General features: G+C 32.9%; 2 protein-coding genes across 4 annotated transcripts in view; one reads left to right on the plus strand and one right to left on the minus strand.

The window, feature by feature from the left end:
* LOC117117118 (spindle assembly abnormal protein 6 homolog) overlaps nt 1-9852 on the minus strand; it is a 47769-nt gene extending 37917 nt beyond the window's left edge. The window contains exons 1-4 of one of the 3 annotated variants that reach the window (XM_033261320.1): nt 9741-9852; nt 8099-8295; nt 8026-8046; nt 7269-7403 (exon numbers count right to left, since the gene is read on the minus strand). In XM_033261320.1, the coding sequence (XP_033117211.1) occupies nt 7269-7403; nt 8026-8046; nt 8099-8227 (285 nt within the window). In that variant the 5' untranslated portion in view covers nt 8228-8295; nt 9741-9852. Of the gene's footprint in view, nt 1-7268; nt 7404-8025; nt 8047-8074; nt 8296-9740 lie in introns of all 3 variants that reach the window. The other 2 variants (XM_033261319.1, XM_033261318.1) reach the window with 2 other exon arrangements.
* Nucleotides 9853-10081: 229 nt separating this feature from the next.
* LOC117117188 (26S proteasome non-ATPase regulatory subunit 7-like) lies at nt 10082-15222 on the plus strand. Its single transcript, XM_033261413.1, has 5 exons — nt 10082-10366; nt 10864-10956; nt 11470-11648; nt 12096-12187; nt 12940-15222. Exons 1-5 carry the CDS (start codon nt 10195-10197, stop codon nt 13439-13441), a joined length of 1038 nt encoding a protein of 345 aa, XP_033117304.1. The 5' UTR covers nt 10082-10194; the 3' UTR covers nt 13442-15222.
* The last annotated feature ends 3261 nt before the right edge of the window (nt 15223-18483 follow it).

Consider the following 18483-nt stretch of genomic DNA (forward strand, 5'->3'; position numbering starts at 1 on the left):
AATATATATAAAAGAATCAGATCTCTTGCAGTTCTATACTCTTTGCTTCAATCCCAGCTCCAGTCTTCACTGTAATGATGTGCTATTGATGCCTCATTTGTATATAAATTTATGTTTTAAATGAGAGTATTAGGTTATAATTTTCTTTTATCATCAGAGATACCGAGTTTGAGAAGCAAAATTTCTTGAGTTTTTATCACAGCTAACATTTAAGAGGATGCTACAAGTTGCTTTGCCATTGAAGACAGTCCATTTTCAAATTAAAAAAAAAACAACAAAAAAACAAGTCACTTGTAAGATATGGTTCCTATTATACCAACATTAAAGCAAAATTTTAATCATCCTAAACCATAAAAATCTAGGGGGCTCCTCCTTGGTTCAAACCCTCTTGTTGGACTTGATTGACATGATGTCGGCAAACTTTCAAAGCCACCGTGGACTCCTCTGATCATTGTTTAAAGCCGGGGACACACTGCGCCACAACGCACGTACAATGGATTGTTTTTAACTGACATTGACAATCAGCAGACAGTCTCGCATTGTCTAGTCTTCTTCTTATCGAGTCACTACGTAGCTAGTGTGTATCATCTTGCTTACGTAGTATGGTAGAAGGATTTGCAGGTAGGATGGACACCTGACATGGGCCGCGATGTAAACTTCTCTGACTGGACGGGGACTGGAAATGGACCCCTACTCTTCTCGAATGATGTACTGGGTTCTTTAAAGTGCACACGAGCCAATTGTGTACACTGGGCCTACGGTTTTGAGCATTTATCTGAAAAGACTTGTTCCACCACCGGAACCATAGGCAAGCGTGCCGTTCGAACCAACGCCGATATTATGGCTGTATGTCACGGTTCCCCTGTTTTAACCGCTCGGCCAACCAGCTTGCCTATTGTCTAGTGCTTACAGGGAAAGGAGTTGGGATTCGTTGTACGCCCGTCGCAAATCTCAGTGAGTGCCCCAACTTAAGAGATTCAAGTGGACCACCATCAGTAGGCACCACACAATCATTTCATTCATTGTCTATTTTTATCATTAGCTTAAATTTTGTAATAGAAATTATAATTTATTTCCTTTTGCATCAAAACTGTTATGTTATATTTTAATAACAACATGAATCTATCAGTGACCATAAAACTCTGAATAATTTATCAATTTAATATGCAGCAGAGTATTAAAAATGCAGGTTTATAAGTTCATATTTTATTGTGTTTTTTTTTCCAATTCGATCATGCTGATTAGATGGAACTGTGCTGTGGAATAACAACTGGTTCTTGTTGTTGCTGTTAATGGATAGTTATGTTCATGTAGTTTGTCATAGCAGTGAAAGATAGCAACCTTGATAAGTAATTAGCGTTTCTTCATTAAATGATGTTACTTATGTGGTTGCCATACCTTATAATTGTCGGCCTGTCTCAACAAGTATTTTCAGTCATAATTCATAAAGATATTGTTCTGCAACAAGGCCACTGAAGAATACGCCGAGATAGCACGCCAGCATTATTCAATCACCGAGACGGTGGATGCCAATGTTTTGACTAACCAAAACAATTAGACGTTTTTTTTTTCTTTTAAAACACGGCTTTGTGATAATTACAAACATAATTGGTGACATAAACTACGACAGACATTACAATCTTAAAATATTTAGCAAGCTTTTAGTATTTCTTAACATTTATAATGAAAATGTACAGATGTAGAAAAAATGACAGTTTGCTGCAATACTGAACATGAATGAATGTTGAATGAATTCAACAACAACTTAATTAACGGTATTTGCGGTGAATGTTCTTTCTCAGTTGCCTCCATTTATATTAGGTTATTTTTTATGTCAGAAATTAATGTACTGAAGTATTGAATTAAGTTTAGTAATACGATTTTGTGTTATTAGTCCTCTGATTAACACCGTTATAAAAGACATAAAGCACTTGTGAAGTTAGGAACTAGTAAATGTTACTGGAATCTTTTTCAGTAAAAAATTCATTTGCCGTGACGAAGACTCCGTTAAGATGTATTGTGATTGGTGAGGTTGAATAACTTGATGGTTAAGATGATTGCCTCCCAATCCCATGCCTAAGTATGGTTATGATGACATCACATTGTGACCATATATAGACACAACATGACTATATATGGGCATTCAAAAGTATTTTTGACAGCGTTTTAAAGGATACTGTAAGTGGGTCCTGTGGAAGAATAGTAGGCTTCTACTGAACAGGTTACCCAGTAATAAAAAAGAAAATAAAACAAACATATAACCCTAAAATAAAAATACTTTTCACTAACTGTTCTTCCAGAATATTGTACAACATTCATTTTAATTATTATACTTTGCTTTCCTTTAAATATGATTGAAATAAAAATATACTAAGTAAATGAAAGAGTGAATGAATGGATTAATTAATTAATTAATGATAGATTAATTATTATTTATTATTATTCATAAAAGAATGAAGGAATGAATGAAGAAATGAACGAATGAATGAAAATTCATGGCATCCTGAACATCTTATATTACAACGTAGTTTAGTCTAATGTTTTATTAGTTTTTATTGTATCTTTCATTTTTGTGTTTGATTTTGTTATTTACGAACTGTTACTCATCATACATATTGTTACTGTATAATGTGAATAGTTCAAAAATAAACTTTAAAAATCTCAAAATATCTAACATTAATAAATCAAATAATAAAATATTAGTGTTTTTTAGTTTTTTAATGTCAGAAATTTGTTGAAATGACTGGTATGTAAAAATGATTGACACCTCAATGAACCAAAAAGAACCACAAAGAAAGGAAAAATATTTTTATATCTTTCCAGAAATCTATCATTCCATCTATTGCTTCATAAATATATTGAATGTCTCGCTGAGAGGTCCAAATTCCTTCTTAAACTATTTTACTACTGTACTTCCAAGTCTTTATTTTACAAGCTCATTTAAGTTTCATGAATGTCTTTTTCATTTTTAATCCTATTTTAATTAAACATTTTTATTTTAAGAATTGTACTTGTTAATTAAATAAAACTGAATTGAATTGAACTGAATTGACTGGGATCCAAATTCACCTCTGCATTACCATATTTGGAGCAAATATGTGTATGTGTAAATACCCCAAAATGGCACGCTCAAATAGCAAAAATGCTTTTTTTAAAGCAGTGCTTCCTGACAAAAAAATAATTAGCTGCTTCCTCGGCGGGGGTTGAGGCCAGGGTTCCTCCTGGACCCCCCACCCCACCACTGATGCTGCAACTGCATGAACTATTCCTGGTGTTCTTCATTACACATGAGGGTACAATTTTAGATTTGTCAGTTTTTGATTGCTTTAATAGTTTTATTGTACAGTATGTTTATTATGTTTCATGTTGTACCCATTATATATTATTGATGTGAATATTTCAATGTGAAGTAACAAAAAAAATCAAAAATATCCTATTCAATGAACCAAATACCAGGTAATAAAATATTAGTGCTTTTCACTTTTATAAAGTATGTCTGAAATTTTCTGAAATGGCTGGTATGCAAAAATGATTGACATCGAAGTAAACAATAAAAAATAAGGGAAAATGTTTTTATTTCTCTCAAACAATCTATAGCTTAAATATCATATCATAGGACAATACATCTTTAATTCTGTTATCCACTACTACTTATGTTATAATGTGGATATTTCAAAAACAGCTCATCAAATAAAAAATCTGAAAATATCCTATCATTTCAAATTAAATAATAAAATATTAATGCTTTTGAGTATATATTATATCATTTTTACTATAGGAAAGTCGCATTAACAAAGTCGATTTTGTACAAGACCGTGGAAATCAATAGTTATCTGACCTTGCAGGATACTATAGTCACTTGTAAATCTGTTATCTGCTGTTTTTTTTAGGGTTTTTCCCCTTTTTTAGTCAGTATAGAATATTTAGTGTTTATTTAAAGTGCTTGAAATAGATATTAATTGTGGAAAGAAATACATTAAATAATTTTTGATTTAAAACAGAAAAAGTATCAAAATATGAAATATCATATTATTGAGAACATCATCCATCCATCAAAACTTCTACAGAGATAGGATGCATATATTGACAAAGAGCATCTCATTTTTGAAAGAATAATGTGTTTTGTAATAAAGGAAAGAATAAATCAAAATTGCTTTCTAAATATTTGTGGGTTCAACCAGCATAAAAACAGCAGCACAGTTATCAATCATTATTGAGAATTCATACCACAATTTTTGATTAACTGGTTATGGTTCAACAGTAACATTAGTGGCGTATCCAGGATTTTGAAAAGAACAGAAAGAACAGAAATATTATATCCACTGAAATTTATGCATGGTGCAAAACTAGGGAAGCATATAAATGGCTATGACTACATTCTAAAATGGTTGTTAATATCTAATCTGTCTTACTGTGCCATTTATTTCCATTAATTGTCTATTATTTTTTCCACATTTGATCAAAAATTGGGTGGGGGGAAGAGGGAGGGCTGACACCGTGAATAGTCTCCTTGGTTTATGCCACTGAACATTACAAAATTTTGTTTGAAAGTTACATTGTTACCTAATTATAAACTCTTCCCCATGCTTGTCTGGTGAGATGTTTTACTTGGTGAAATGTTTATGAGAATTCCGACGTCAACAGAGAGACATCAACTCCTCAAACATAGGCTAATTCTGACATTTTGTTGTGCAACTTTTCTAGCCTGACCTTCAACCCCTACCTACTAAACCACTTCTGTCCTGGCATAAAAAAGAACATTTGCCTCCTCATAAATTTTTCCTCCATAACATACCCTTGTATTCTAGCAATAGGGAAGGCAACATACCTACAGTATGGCCAAATACCAAAAATGATGTTTATTTTCCCTATATTCTTTATTATGGATTCCGATACATATTTATAAAAACTTAAAGGGTATACAAAGAACTCAATACATACTGAAATCATGATCTCGTATCATGAAAGTTCCACTAATTAATTTCTAAGTTTAACTTTGAACGTTTCACTTATTATTACTGAAATAATTGTTTGTTGTTGCTCTGCCTGTAGAGAAAAACAATATGTATCTTGGCAAAATATGTTTATCATGAACAGAACAAAGTTTTACTGCTCCACGACAGCGCTATTAATATCTAAATGGCTTGTTTTCCTCAAGAGGATGAAAAATCATGTTAAGTTTACAATAAATGACGGCGAACAAAATCTGATATCGTATCATGCTAATTAAACAAGACATTAACGTCACTGTTTAACATAACCATGATTGTTAAATGTTTTTTTTTCTGCGGGAAATAATTACAAACAATTACTGGTTAGTCATTCAAATGTGGACAGCATACTGAAAAGGGGAGTAGACATGATGGGAACATATGTCCCCAGGCTTTTTTCTTCGTGTTGTAATATGCAGTTATACAAATGATGGCTAACAAAACAAAACAAAACAAAAACCAGAAATATGCATTTATCATAATCATTATTACCTTCTAAAATATTATTAGAAATTTTAAGTTAATTTGAAAAAAAAAAACTTTTTTTTCAAATTACTACTGTATGTACTAACTTATTAAAATGATTGACAGTTTCATATTTTAATATCTTATTGAAAATTAAATGTTACTTCTTGAAAATAAATAGATTTGTATTATTGTATCTAAACTCTCAGCAAAAATTCACTAAAGATTGTTCAAAAACAAACATTATTATTACAATTCAAATGTGTATGTACAATTGAAAAAGTTAATTTCATCACAAAAAAAATAAAGCTAAGCTTATTTTTAAGGAGATGGGATTATTTCAGTTGGAAGAAAACTTGGTGTATTTTGATTCTTTGAATTATTTTTTTTTTTAAAGAACCACCTGCAGTTTCATTTATTTCAGGAATGTTACTAACTTATTTGTAATTACAATAATAGAGCAGCAGCTTAGCTCAGTCAGCTAATCTGGTGGTAGCCACTGTGTGTGTGCTGAACCGTGGAGATCTCTAGGTCCCTGGTTCAATTCCCATCGCTGCCTCCCTTGTGTTTCAGCTGGAGGGCTGAAATACAAGTTACAATAGCGCACCGTCTTTCGGATAAGAAGTTTAAGCCGTTGGTTCCGTGTGCATTTATGGCCCATGTGCATGTTAAAGAACGCAGTACACTCTTCGGAAAAGAGTAGGGGATAGTCTCACGGTGTACTGTTCAATCACCACCAGAAGGACCCCACTGGAAATAAGTCTTCTTTTAGACTTTCGTGGGCTATCCTTGGTGTTTACACCGAATAAATCCATTCCATTCCAATAATAATAATAATAACATATTCTTTATTTTCTTTATCTAGTAACAGATAAATTTTGGATCGTTGCTTATAAATGTGTTATTATTTTTAGATGCTCAAACTAGGATCCCACACTGGAATAGTAGAGCATAAATTTAATACATTCAAATAATCTGTAAATATTTGAACCACTAACTTTTCTTCTATAAAAGTCTTTAAAATATTTATGGAAAAAATTATTATATAAGATAATATTCATGTTTATCCCAGTCTAAGTATTATAAATCAGAATTAAAGATATTGATGTCAATGTATTTAAGCTTGTGTATGCAAAACATTTATTTTATCTTAGTATAAATGACTATTACTATCAATAAAATTACAAGGGACAAGAGAATTATGAACTAAAGATATGATAGAGGGCAGCAAACATGTTTTGTATATCATCAGAAAAAAAAACTGACTATTTTCTTTAATTACTTTAGGGGTTGTTCACAATTATTAACATCTTTGCAATGTTCAAACAGTACTGTTTTCCGGTACCCCATTCCACCGCATAGACTGGATTCGGCCTGGTGATGCGAAAAATGAGAGTGTGAAACTGAATTCCAGAATGTGGAACTAAATACCTTTTCCACTAAAAACTTAAGGGTCATATTTTGGTACTTATTTTTGAAAAACCATTCTCTATTGTTTTTTGTGTAGTAAATTAAAGTGCTACACTTGATTGCATAAAAATGTTTTATATCCCTGGGTGCATTATAATTGGTCATAAAAATCTATTATTTAAAATATTGTAGGTTGTTTTGAACCAACATTTTCATGCATATGTAAAAGTGTACAAAGTTGTCTATCCCCTTCAACCTAGCATACTCTTTGTACACTTGTAAAATTGTTGATAAATTGTGAACGACCACTTTTAACTATAAATGTGAAAATTTACTTAAAATAATTTTAACAATGACAAATTAATTTTAAAGCCAAATTTCAATTATTTTCTACATGCTTACCTCATGTTGATGTTTTTCTGCTAAAGTTTTATTGTTGTGGTCCAAACGTCTGTTGCAATCTTCTTGCACCCTCTTAATTCTTGCCTTTGCTTCGTTGGCTAATGTGTGCAGTTCACTACATTGTGATAGCTCATCCTAATCACGAAGGAAATACAAAAACAACATGAACAGCAACAGCATTAATATGAACAATTAGATTAAACTAGAAGCCTCAATCTAAATATATACAGTTGGACATCTCGTAAGCGACTACCCTCAAGTCCAAGTAAAGAGGTTATGTAATAAGAGTACATACCACAAAGGCCAAACTTAATGTGATATCATGTCTAAGGTAAAATAATCAATACAGAAATATAATCTAGTATGTAAAAATTACTATTTTAATCTTTTTTTTTTGCAATCACCTCAGTGTAAAAAAAAAAAGAGAAAAGGACAAGGAACAAAGAAGAAAACAAACAAAAAAAACAAGCAAGAAAAAACAAGAACTGATGGAAGCAGGAACAGAAATGGAAAGTTTTAAGTTCAGATTTGAAATTCCTAACCAATTCAAGTCATTGGTGGGCATAATAAATATAGAAAATCTTTCATTTTTTTCTGAAATTTCCATTTTTTGTGGCCACGGGTGCGCTAATTAGCCAAAAATAACATTTTACTTTTATTCCAAATCATCATTATTGAGGTCGGCAGGTTCGCTAAACCAGACCATAAAAAAGTCTTGCCTTGAAAGAAGCAACTTAACTAAATGTTTTATCCTTACATTATCTATTATTAAAATACTGTTACATTTATTATACCAGGTAATTCACCTCAATTTCTTTGATCTTTGCAACCAATTTCTTGTTTTCTTTCGACAAGTCAGCCATCACTTTCAGAGTCTCGATGTGTTTGGTGCTCAACCGTTGGTGCTGTTCCTTCATTTCCTCCATGTTGCCACGGCGATTGTAACAATTGGCAGACATGATTTCAGAAAAATGCCCTATTTGGTTGCGATCATTTCTATGATGGCAACTTGTGTTCCAATATCAACCTGAAAAACAAAATGAGAAAAAAACTGATGTTTTTTAAATGAGCTTCGAATGCACCATACTTCCATACTATCATTTTCTACGTATGAAGTGTAGGGAAGAGTAATTAAAAGAAATTAAGGGCCTAGGCATCAACCATATGGCTAGGTAGCTATCTATCTAGCCTCAACAGGTTTGAACTTTAAATAAAATATATCACAATAATGCATGGGAGAAGGAAAAATTTAATGAGGGATTCACAGTGATAAAATAATTTTAGTGCATACAACGATGATGCCACTAATAGTAGTCTAGGACATGTAGGTTAGGCCTCCCTACTGCGCCTTTAACTAGACCCCTCTGTACAAGGTTATCATTCCATTCTTCTTATTTCCAATACCGTATATATTTTTCAAAGGATGATGATTACAGCCATCTTCCCTACATATGTTACCTCCTAGCAGCGGTGGCTCAAGGGGTTTGACATGTCCGACAACCGGTCTGAACCAAGGGGCTGACTAGAGCCTTGTCCCAGATCCCAAATTGGCCTTTTAGACTACATTAATTGCCAATCAATATTAATGTTTCTGAACAGCCCTCTTCATAGCATCGGACGACAGGGATCCAGCCCTGTCTGACAGGAGAAAAACACCCCCCACCCCACTGGCGCTACCACTGCCAGCTAGGTCAAACCAAATGGACGTGTTGATGTTGAACACATTGCATTGTTGTCCATAAATCTGCAATGTATGTTATGGACCATTCATTAAAATTGGGAGGGAATTAAAAAGCTACAGTAGTAAGTGCTGCAGAACTCGGCCATAAACTTATTGCTAAGCTAGTCTCAACAAAAATCCATTAAAATTTTTTTTAATGTGGATATTGTTCCAATGATATTATGCAAACCTGAGGTCTTGACTGTGGTAAAGCTGGCTCGACCCTTAACCTTTAAATTCAGTCTCGCTATCTTATTAATATTATTAATGCACTAATGGTATGTCGGAACAATATTCACAGCAAATTCAAAACACTTTTTTGAGTCAATATTTAAATCATGTTTTTGTTTTTAAAAAATGTTGACAGGGACAGCATTCATGCCACATGTTTTGGTAATTGTCAATTTGAAATAGGCCTAGGCCTACAAAACCTACTACAAGTTTACAGTTATTCAAAAAAAATATTTTCACTGAAAACTTTGAGATCGAAATATGGCCGCTGCCATTAGGTCCATACGCCGTGACCGATTTCAGCTAGTTCTACGACCGAAATTCACATTCAACGGCAACAACCCCATTTCGATCGAGGACTAGCCTAGGCCTAAGCAAGCTAGCTAGGCTAAAGAGAGCCTAGGTAGGCCACGCTAGGCCTATCCTACACCATCAAGCCACTGATGTACTTCTTTCTAGGTCTAAAACTGCCCCCAGAGCTAGAGGTTAATTTATAAATAATGTTTCTATACGTGACTTACAAAAGATTACTGTTAGGCCTAATTTAATGAGGCATTTTGCATTGTACCCTACTTTTGTGCTGAGCAGCAGAATCTTGTTTACGATCGCCATGCAGATTCTCGGATAACGCCCTCTGTAATTAAGCGCAATTTTTATATGTAAAACTCTCTTAAAAGTATCATAATTATTATTTAAAATTAGCAAATATCAAAAGTTTAAAACCAAAATATTATACAAATTTAGCAATTTAAGATTATTTTTAAAATTTTATGATTTTTTTACATGTATATAATTAAATAATTTAGAATTAATTTATATAACTGAGAGCACGTTTCATTGAAAATATGTGCGCCGGTTGTTGCGGTGGGCATGAGTTAGCGAGATCGAGAAAACAGGCTACATAACTAGGGCCTAGAAAATCCGAGAACCGTTTGCATTTATCAGTATTAAAACTTACCTAGAAATCCCAGAAACATGGCGACCCCAAAGGCAGAAATTAGTAAAGTCGTTGTTCATCCATTAGTCCTTTTAAGTGTTGTAGACCATTTTAACCGAATGGGTAAGGTAGGAAACCAAAGGAGAGTTGTCGGTGCATTGCTCGGCTCGAATAGAGGTGGTGTGCTAGATGTAGCAAATAGTTTTGCAGGTAAGATACGCCTATAGCTAGGCCTAGGCCTAGCCCATCCTCTAGTAGTAGGCAGGTCTTAAAGTTAATACTGACTGGTGTTTGATTTCATTATTTAGTGAACACATTAAGTTTCATTATCCATGCTATTTATATTTACTATACAATTCAATAGGTCTTGTTCTTTCCTTGGTAATTTCGATCTTAATTCTAATCTCTTAGTTCTCATTTTTTTTAAATTTGATACTGTTTGAACTTGATATTGTTACTGTAACTGTTTGGATAGGTGTATAGGCCTAGGTTGGGTGGAGAACAAGGCGGAAAGCTACTGTGTAGGCCTAGGCCTATGTGAGAACCAACAGTGGTCTTTTGAGTTGTAAAACATATTTTGGACATTTTATGGATATTAAATTATTATTTAGGCTATTTTATTAATTATTGTATTATTGGTATATTTGTTGTTAATAATTTAATTTATTATATTTTATATATGTAATTTATACTTCTTTTTTTTCTAGTACCTTTTGATGAAGACGACAAGGATTCTTCGGTTTGGTTCATTGATCACGACTACTTGGAATCTATGTATGCAATGTTTAAGAAGGTTAATGGTTAGTATAAATATACTTATACAATCTCCACTGTATTTCCTGCATCATCATCATCATTTATCAACGACATAATATGGTTAGTATCATCACTCCAATTATCAACTTCAGATCAGCTTCATCTACGACCGCAGTATCCAGTATCATAAATCCCATTCACCACAAACATCAGTCAATCATCATCAGCAGCAGCATCATTATTAAATAAACAATTTTTTTTAAATTATATTGTTGTTTGTGCAATTTCCAGCTGTTAATATTGTAAATATATTTTAGTTTATGTTTATGTTTGCATAAAAAACAATTTTGTTACCAATTTGTGTACATTTAAGATGAAAATAAATACTTTGTAATCTTCAACTTTGCTATTTTCATTAGCAACAACATCATTACTGTACATCAACCATTATCACAATTTGGACACTTTAAAGAAATATATTACCAACTCACAAGAGACACTATGGACAAATGACCCCCTTATTTTTAGATTATAATTTATCCTTTTTATGCTTCCAGCCCGTGAAAAGATAGTTGGATGGTATCACACAGGACCGAAGCTACACCAGAATGACATTGCAATTAATGAGGTCATACGTAAATACTGTCCCAACTCGGTCCTCGTCATTATTGATGCTCGTCCGAAGGACATTGGCCTTCCAACAGAAGCGTATTACTCAGTGGAGGAAGTGCATGATGTAAGTGAAGCAGGGTAATCACTGCGTCGCGCGACAGTTGTACAAACGTCGGCCGACGAATCTAACTCCACTCCCTCTGAACGCTTGACGCGATGCCGTCTGCTAATTGTCGGTGGTTGTCTGAACAGATCTTCATTAAAAACGATCCCTTGTGCTGCCGTCATGGTGTTGCATTCTTCATTGAATTGTGTCGGGCCGATGACTGGCTTCAGGCTCCACATAAATGGTTCGCCACCCTGTAAACACCTGGATAATTTTTCTAATAAATATCAACTCCAATCCCTAAGACTAAGAATAAGACTGGGATTATAAAGCGTCACAGAGTTTCTTCTATCTTGTAAGTGAGGAGTCGTTTGCTGTCTGATGAGGATGAAATAAATATGCAAACAAATAATATACAGTTTGAGAATCGGTAGTCAAAATTTTTTTTTATTGTTTTTTCTTCAGGATGGTACACCGACGTCTAAAACATTTGAGCATCTACCTAGTGAGATTGGTGCTGAAGAGGCAGAAGAAGTTGGTGTAGAACATTTACTCAGGTAGTAATAATATACTGTATATAATAATGGACCAGTAAGCCCCGTCCCTTGCATAGTATTGTTATTATTAGATAGTATAATACATGCTACAAGTATCGATATGCACGCCATCGTGTTTGGATTTAATATTTCGACATTAAGTCATAACTAATGTCTAAATATTGAATCCCGACACGATGGCGTGCATTTCGATACTTGTAGTATGTATTGTATTATACTATCTTATCTGAGATTAATCAGTGGACCTTTAGGTATTGCTATTAGATCACACAAAACCACTACCAACATTCATAAACATTGCTGAAGTGCGATACAGTGGTAAACAAACTTGTGGGATATGGGCATATTCCTGTCCACTCTATAGGATGGTGTTATCATTGGTATAGGCTATTAGTATAGGCTGTTATATGATGAGAGTGCTTTATGTAACATGATTAATATTACTGAAGCAGATATATAATGAAAAATAATTCATATTGATATTATAGATGTATAACATGTCTTTTACTGATGGAGGGTGCTCATCAATGGATAAAAATAATAATGAAATTCACAAAAACAAATTAGAAAACAGATTTGTGTAGTTTTAATTATTGTCAATATTATTTTCATTACTAATAGTATTCATTTCATCTGTATACCATGTATTAATGTTATGTTAATGTTATGTTAAAAAACATGATTTTATTAAACACATAACATTTTTATTATATTATGAAGAATCTTATATTTAATTCTACTTATTTTTACAGGGATATTAAAGATACTAGAGTTGGAACATTATCACAACGGATTACTGGCCAGTTGATGGGATTAAAGGGATTGAACTCTCAAATTCAGGGTATTGAATCATACCTGGATAAAGTAACAGCTGGCAAATTGCCAATTAATCACACAATTATTTATCAACTACAGGACATTTTCAATCTGCTTCCAGACACCAATCTATCTGAGTTTGTTAAGTCATTCCTTGTTAAAACAAACGACCAGATGCTCGTCGTCTACTTGGCATCTTTAATCCGATGCATAATCGCACTTCATAATCTAATCAATAATAAAGTGCAGAATCGGGATGCCGAAAAGCAGGAAGGCAAGAAGGATAAAGATAAGAAAAAAGACGGAGAAAAGAAAGATGGGGAGAAAAAAGAAGGCGATAAAGAAAAGGGAAAAGATGGCGATAAGAGCAAAAAGGATGGTGACAGTAAAACCACAGATAGTAAGTCATCAAAAGACAAAAAGGATACTAAGAAATGAGGAAGTTTCTTTATGTCACCCTTGTCTGTCGATGTATTACCATCGAATGGAACTATGTGAATATATTATTTCCTATCATTTCATACAAATATGATGTGACGTGAAATATTCAGTATATATAATTCTGAGCTAGCAGAAAAGATAAAAAATAATAGTTGGTACATTATTTACAGTAGATGGATTTGAGTGGCGGTAGGCCTACAATGGTATTATTTTAAGTACATCCATGTTTATACTGTATTTCGGAACAAGTACCCATGTTCATATTTTTAATATGGATAGGGGATATATTGTTACTTGGTACCTAACCAATAGTTATGCAGCTAGCTACAGCCTTGTCTTAAAGACAAGGAATGTATATATAATTATATTGCAACTCACAATCCCAAGAGAGTTTTGAAAGTGTAATTTTCTATTTAAAATTCAGGACTTTAATTTTTTTTTTAATTACTGAAAACTGTTCAATTACAGCGAAAAGAAAAAACTTGAAAATTCATGTGCAAGTAATAAATTACAAGTTGGAACAAAGTTGATCATAATTGTTCTACCAACAGTTAGCCAAGGAAGCCTTTCATTAATACTAGGTCCTTAAAAATAATACAAAAATGTACAAAACAAGTTTTACTTAGGACAGTATATCTTTAATGACGATACAGTTGGATGTCCATTGTCATAGGTCAATGGTGAAGTAATCGGGTTTTTAACATCTGTGTTGAGAAGAAAATAAGTATTCAAAAAAAAGTACAGTATTTATTTACCTTCTAATTATCTTGCTAAGGTTCATAATTTCAAAAATATGTCTTAAACATTCACATCATCTTGTATTTAGTAAGTAAATACATATACACAGAAGACACTAATTGTTACACATTAAAGCATGTTTTCCACTAGGGAATATGTTCACGCGAATTGAAAGCATCGGTTCTCCTTCGCAAAAAGTAGAAACAGTTCGAACTGATTTTGCTGCAGCAGAAAAATAACCGATAGAAATGTGAATGCGAATAGATTCGCCTAGTGGAAAAGAAGCTTAAGGCGACTTTGCCTAACTCAAATAATTTCTAAGTCTCTTATTTTACATGCCAAATTGTTTCATTTTCCAGTAAGTAATGATCTCTAAGTCAAATTTTATGAAAGTTGGACAATTTTTCAATGCTATTTTGGATTCAACTTGGGCAAGTTCAACTGTAATGTCTTTTGGTGTATTGTTATTTATATATCAATATTTAATTAATTACCAGCAAATCATTTTGATTGAGTGCACATTTATGTTTGCATTGAAATTACTTGCACCTCTCCTTGCTGAACAGCTTATTTTTTCTATTCTTGTCTGCGGCGGTTGCTTTGTTTGTCATTCGTTTAAGCTGGAATATTTATATGATGTACTGTATTATATTGGTTTTAGCTGCTAGCAATAGACTGTTGTATTTAGCTAGACCCTTGCACTGCCATGAATATACTTGACAATACACATGTCCTGTTATTTTTACCAGAAAAGAAACTTTTTGAGTTGATAGATTTATTGATAGAGAAAATACAGTTTTGGTGAGTTGTCACCAAGTTGAATAAAGTCGAAGCGATATATTTGCTTCAGAAATTGTTATTGTTTGATTTTTTTCAAATCTTTTTAATATGGTCTAAATCCTTCCAGAGCCACTAGGGTTAATAAGACTGGAGCTTATTCCCAGTTTATAAAACTAGAGATACATAAAATTGGAAAATCGCTTTCCTACAGTATATTTGCCAAGTTGAATAAAGTCAAAGCGATATTTGCTTCACAGAAATGTTTATTGTTTAATTTCTTTAAATTTGTTTATTTGGTCCACATAATAATCTATAACATATATTATGAAAAAATACATTTGGTGTTATTAATAGATAGAGTAATGCAATAAAAGCATGATATTATGAAACGCCACTTACGAAACGACTTGATCATTATAAAATTGTGTTCGTTTCAAACTCATTATTTATAAATAACTGCTTTTACATTTCATTTATATAAATAAAAGCTGTAGCAAAACCATAATGCTTGGACTTCAAACTCATTATATGTAATGCACACGTGTTATCGTGTCAAGGTCATTATATCTAAATAATAGTTTTTACTTCCAATTATATATAGGCCTAAATAACCGTTGAAGTCGAGTGCCATTATATCTAAATAATGACATCGTAGAAGCAAGCATAAATGATTCGTTATGCAAATTACGAAGTAATAAATATTCATCAGTGCTCTAAAGTTACAATTAAGTCCTATTCACCTATCGAAAATGGCAAAGCAAGGTATACAGCAGATTATTGAATCCAGTGGTGGCGCCAATTATAATAATAATAATAATAATAGTTCAATGACACTAATTTAAAATATTTTGCGTTTTGTTATGACAAATGCTCGTTTGGATAGCCTCATGTATGATGCTTGGAATACATCGCGATAGGGAAAGCAACCTCGACCTTGATTTCGTGCAAAATTTCCATAATGTAGAATTTCACATTAATGAAAGAGGATTTGTAAGGAAATGAGATGGTTACATTGCAACTCTTTGTTTCTTGTTTTATTCAAAATGTTTTGGTTTTGGAAGCTGATTTCGACATTAGAAAACATAGCCTACATGAAGTCATATTATAGTAGCTCGATGTCTATCAAATAAGTAATAAAAATTCGCCATAATTCGTCAAATATCCGTGCAACCCCACCGCAGTGAAATAAGCAAGAATTTAGTCCAATGAAACTTGTTTATCATCTTGATAGTTTGTTGATTGTTCATTGGTAGCGTCCTCGCTGCCAAAAATAGTTTTTTGGCAGTTGTGGTTAACATAAGCAAGAATTTAGTCCAATGAAACTGTTTATCATCTTGATAGCTTCGGACGAAAATTGACCATACCAGCGTCACCACGGCGTCCCCACCGATCGATATTAGATGACGTTGTTATGTGGGTGTTTGTAGCTTATTGAGAATGGTAATATCACCAAAAAAAAAATAGATGAAATGACAGTTAAATGACCAACAAAGACAACTGAAGACAATAGTTTGTTATTAGAAGTTATTTAGTATAACTTTATTCGGAAAATTAATCTCAAAATCGAGTTGTCAGTGACGTCGTATGATTTGTGTGCGATTTTTACCAATTAACCCCTAAGTAAAAAATAGTTGAGCAATGTAGTACCTTGCAAATCAACCCAGAAACCCGGTAGTTTGTTGATTGTTTATTGGTAGCGGCCTTTCACTGCCAAAAATAGTTGGCAGTTGCGTTCCGTTGACATCCCCTTTTGAAATGTTAAAAAATAACATACATTTTTCAAGTATTAAAGTGCCATTCTCCAACTTTATCTCATGCAGCCACAAACATGACGGGGCTCAGGTGGATATAGTAATTTTCTTAGTTTTTATGTATGACATTGCCATTTTCCGGCATCAAAATTCCCCAAATTTTAACATTTTCTCACCTCCATGATGGGGATAGGCCTTTGTGGATATAGTAATTTTTGTTGTTTTTATGTATTTGCCATTTTCCTACATCTAACGAGTCTCAACTTCTCAAAATGTTCTCACCTGAGCCCCAACCATAGTGGGGCTCAGTTGAATATGGTAGTTTTTAGAATAGTAAGTACTTAAATTTCATTTTCGGGTACCTAATTAATTAATTGGGGAGTTTTTTTTACTCAATTTGTCAAAAACATTATTATTTAATAGGTAATGCAAGTTCCATTTTTGGGCATCCAGTGGTACAAAATACTGAAATGTTTGCGTCACCGCCAACCACGATGGTACTGACGTGATGTGGACTCTCATTACATCAGCACCCCCTTCTTTAAAATATGGATACGCCATTTGCTGAAAACAATAGTTAAGACAAATATATTTCCATTCGTTTTGTTGTTCATGTAAATGTCTGATAGGCTATTACTTTAAAACAATGCTAAAACACAGTCAATACGAACATTTACACATGTAAGACTGAGCTGAGCGACTCCGAATTAAGGTGGAATTATTAGTGGTTATGTGACGTTTGTCATGCACTGTATTATGCGCTATAGAAATGGAAGACCATAATGTAATGGGAATGAACGTCTCTGGTATTGCTGACAGTACAATCAGTGTAAAATATAGGCTAGTGTGGATTTAAATAATGTCCTAATGGCAATGTTCAAAATAAATGTAAATCAAATAAATATGACTGTTGGGGTGAGAGGGGGTGTACCTTTGTAGTTAGGCAGTTATATACTGCCTTTATGTCTAAACAAACTTTAATTTTAACACCGGGTCTCCATTTTAAAAGCTCCTAAGAGTTTCGTGGAGGTCCTTTTCGTTGCTCTGTTTTTTAATATGTATGGTTGAGTTTACTTTGTCATGAATTGCAAAGAACATGAATAAAGGAATAAAATAAAAAAACGTAAAAAATATGTCTATATGCGTACAACAACCAGATTATAGAATTTTCTAATAGATCAATAACTTTCCAATGATAACTACATAAACTACATTACTCCACCAAATTTTAGAAACAATAGCAGTATTGTACAAATAAACGGCATCATACTTTTTATGTTAATCATGAACAGATCATATTAATTATGCCTATACAAAAAAGTTATTAGATCATCACTCCAGCCCGCGTCAACAAAATTGGGAAATATTGATGCGGAAATTTAAAAAAAATGTTTCTTTTTCTTGGCCGCATCATTTTTTCAACAGCATAAAAAACAATGTAATTTTGTGATTGGAAATACGTTTTCTTTAAAAAACAATAAAAATTAAACCTGTTTTTATACAATATTTACAATATTCTTGCCAAATAAAAAAGTCCCTCCCTCATCTAATAAAAGAAGCAGTTGTTCTGATTAAAAAAAAAATAGTGATCTAATAATTTTTCCTATGTGCCCTAAATTGGCTTTAGTGGGACATAAATATATTGTTTAATATTTTAAAAAAAATCCTATTTTTTTTTTCATTTTGTCCAATGGTTGCCAAATTGGCTATAGTGGGACACAGTGATGAAGTACAACTGTCTTCTTTAATATTTTCTAAGTTAATCCTTTT

Source organism: Anneissia japonica, unplaced genomic scaffold (assembly GCF_011630105.1).
Source record: "Anneissia japonica isolate Jap-2015-1 unplaced genomic scaffold, ASM1163010v1 scaffold287835_len3118868_cov185, whole genome shotgun sequence".
NCBI classification, from domain to species: domain Eukaryota; kingdom Metazoa; phylum Echinodermata; class Crinoidea; order Comatulida; family Comatulidae; genus Anneissia; species Anneissia japonica.

Bases quoted from the DNA above. Each gene is read 5' to 3' on its own strand.
- LOC117117188 (XM_033261413.1), top strand. From the start codon at position 10,195: ATGGCGACCCCAAAGGCAGAAATTAGTAAAGTCGTTGTTCATCCATTA. The intron at 10,957-11,469 runs GTTAGTATAAAT...TTATGCTTCCAG, and splicing joins AATGTTTAAGAAGGTTAATG to CCCGTGAAAAGATAGTTGGA. The intron at 11,649-12,095 runs GTAAGTGAAGCA...TTTTTTCTTCAG, and splicing joins CAGTGGAGGAAGTGCATGAT to GATGGTACACCGACGTCTAA.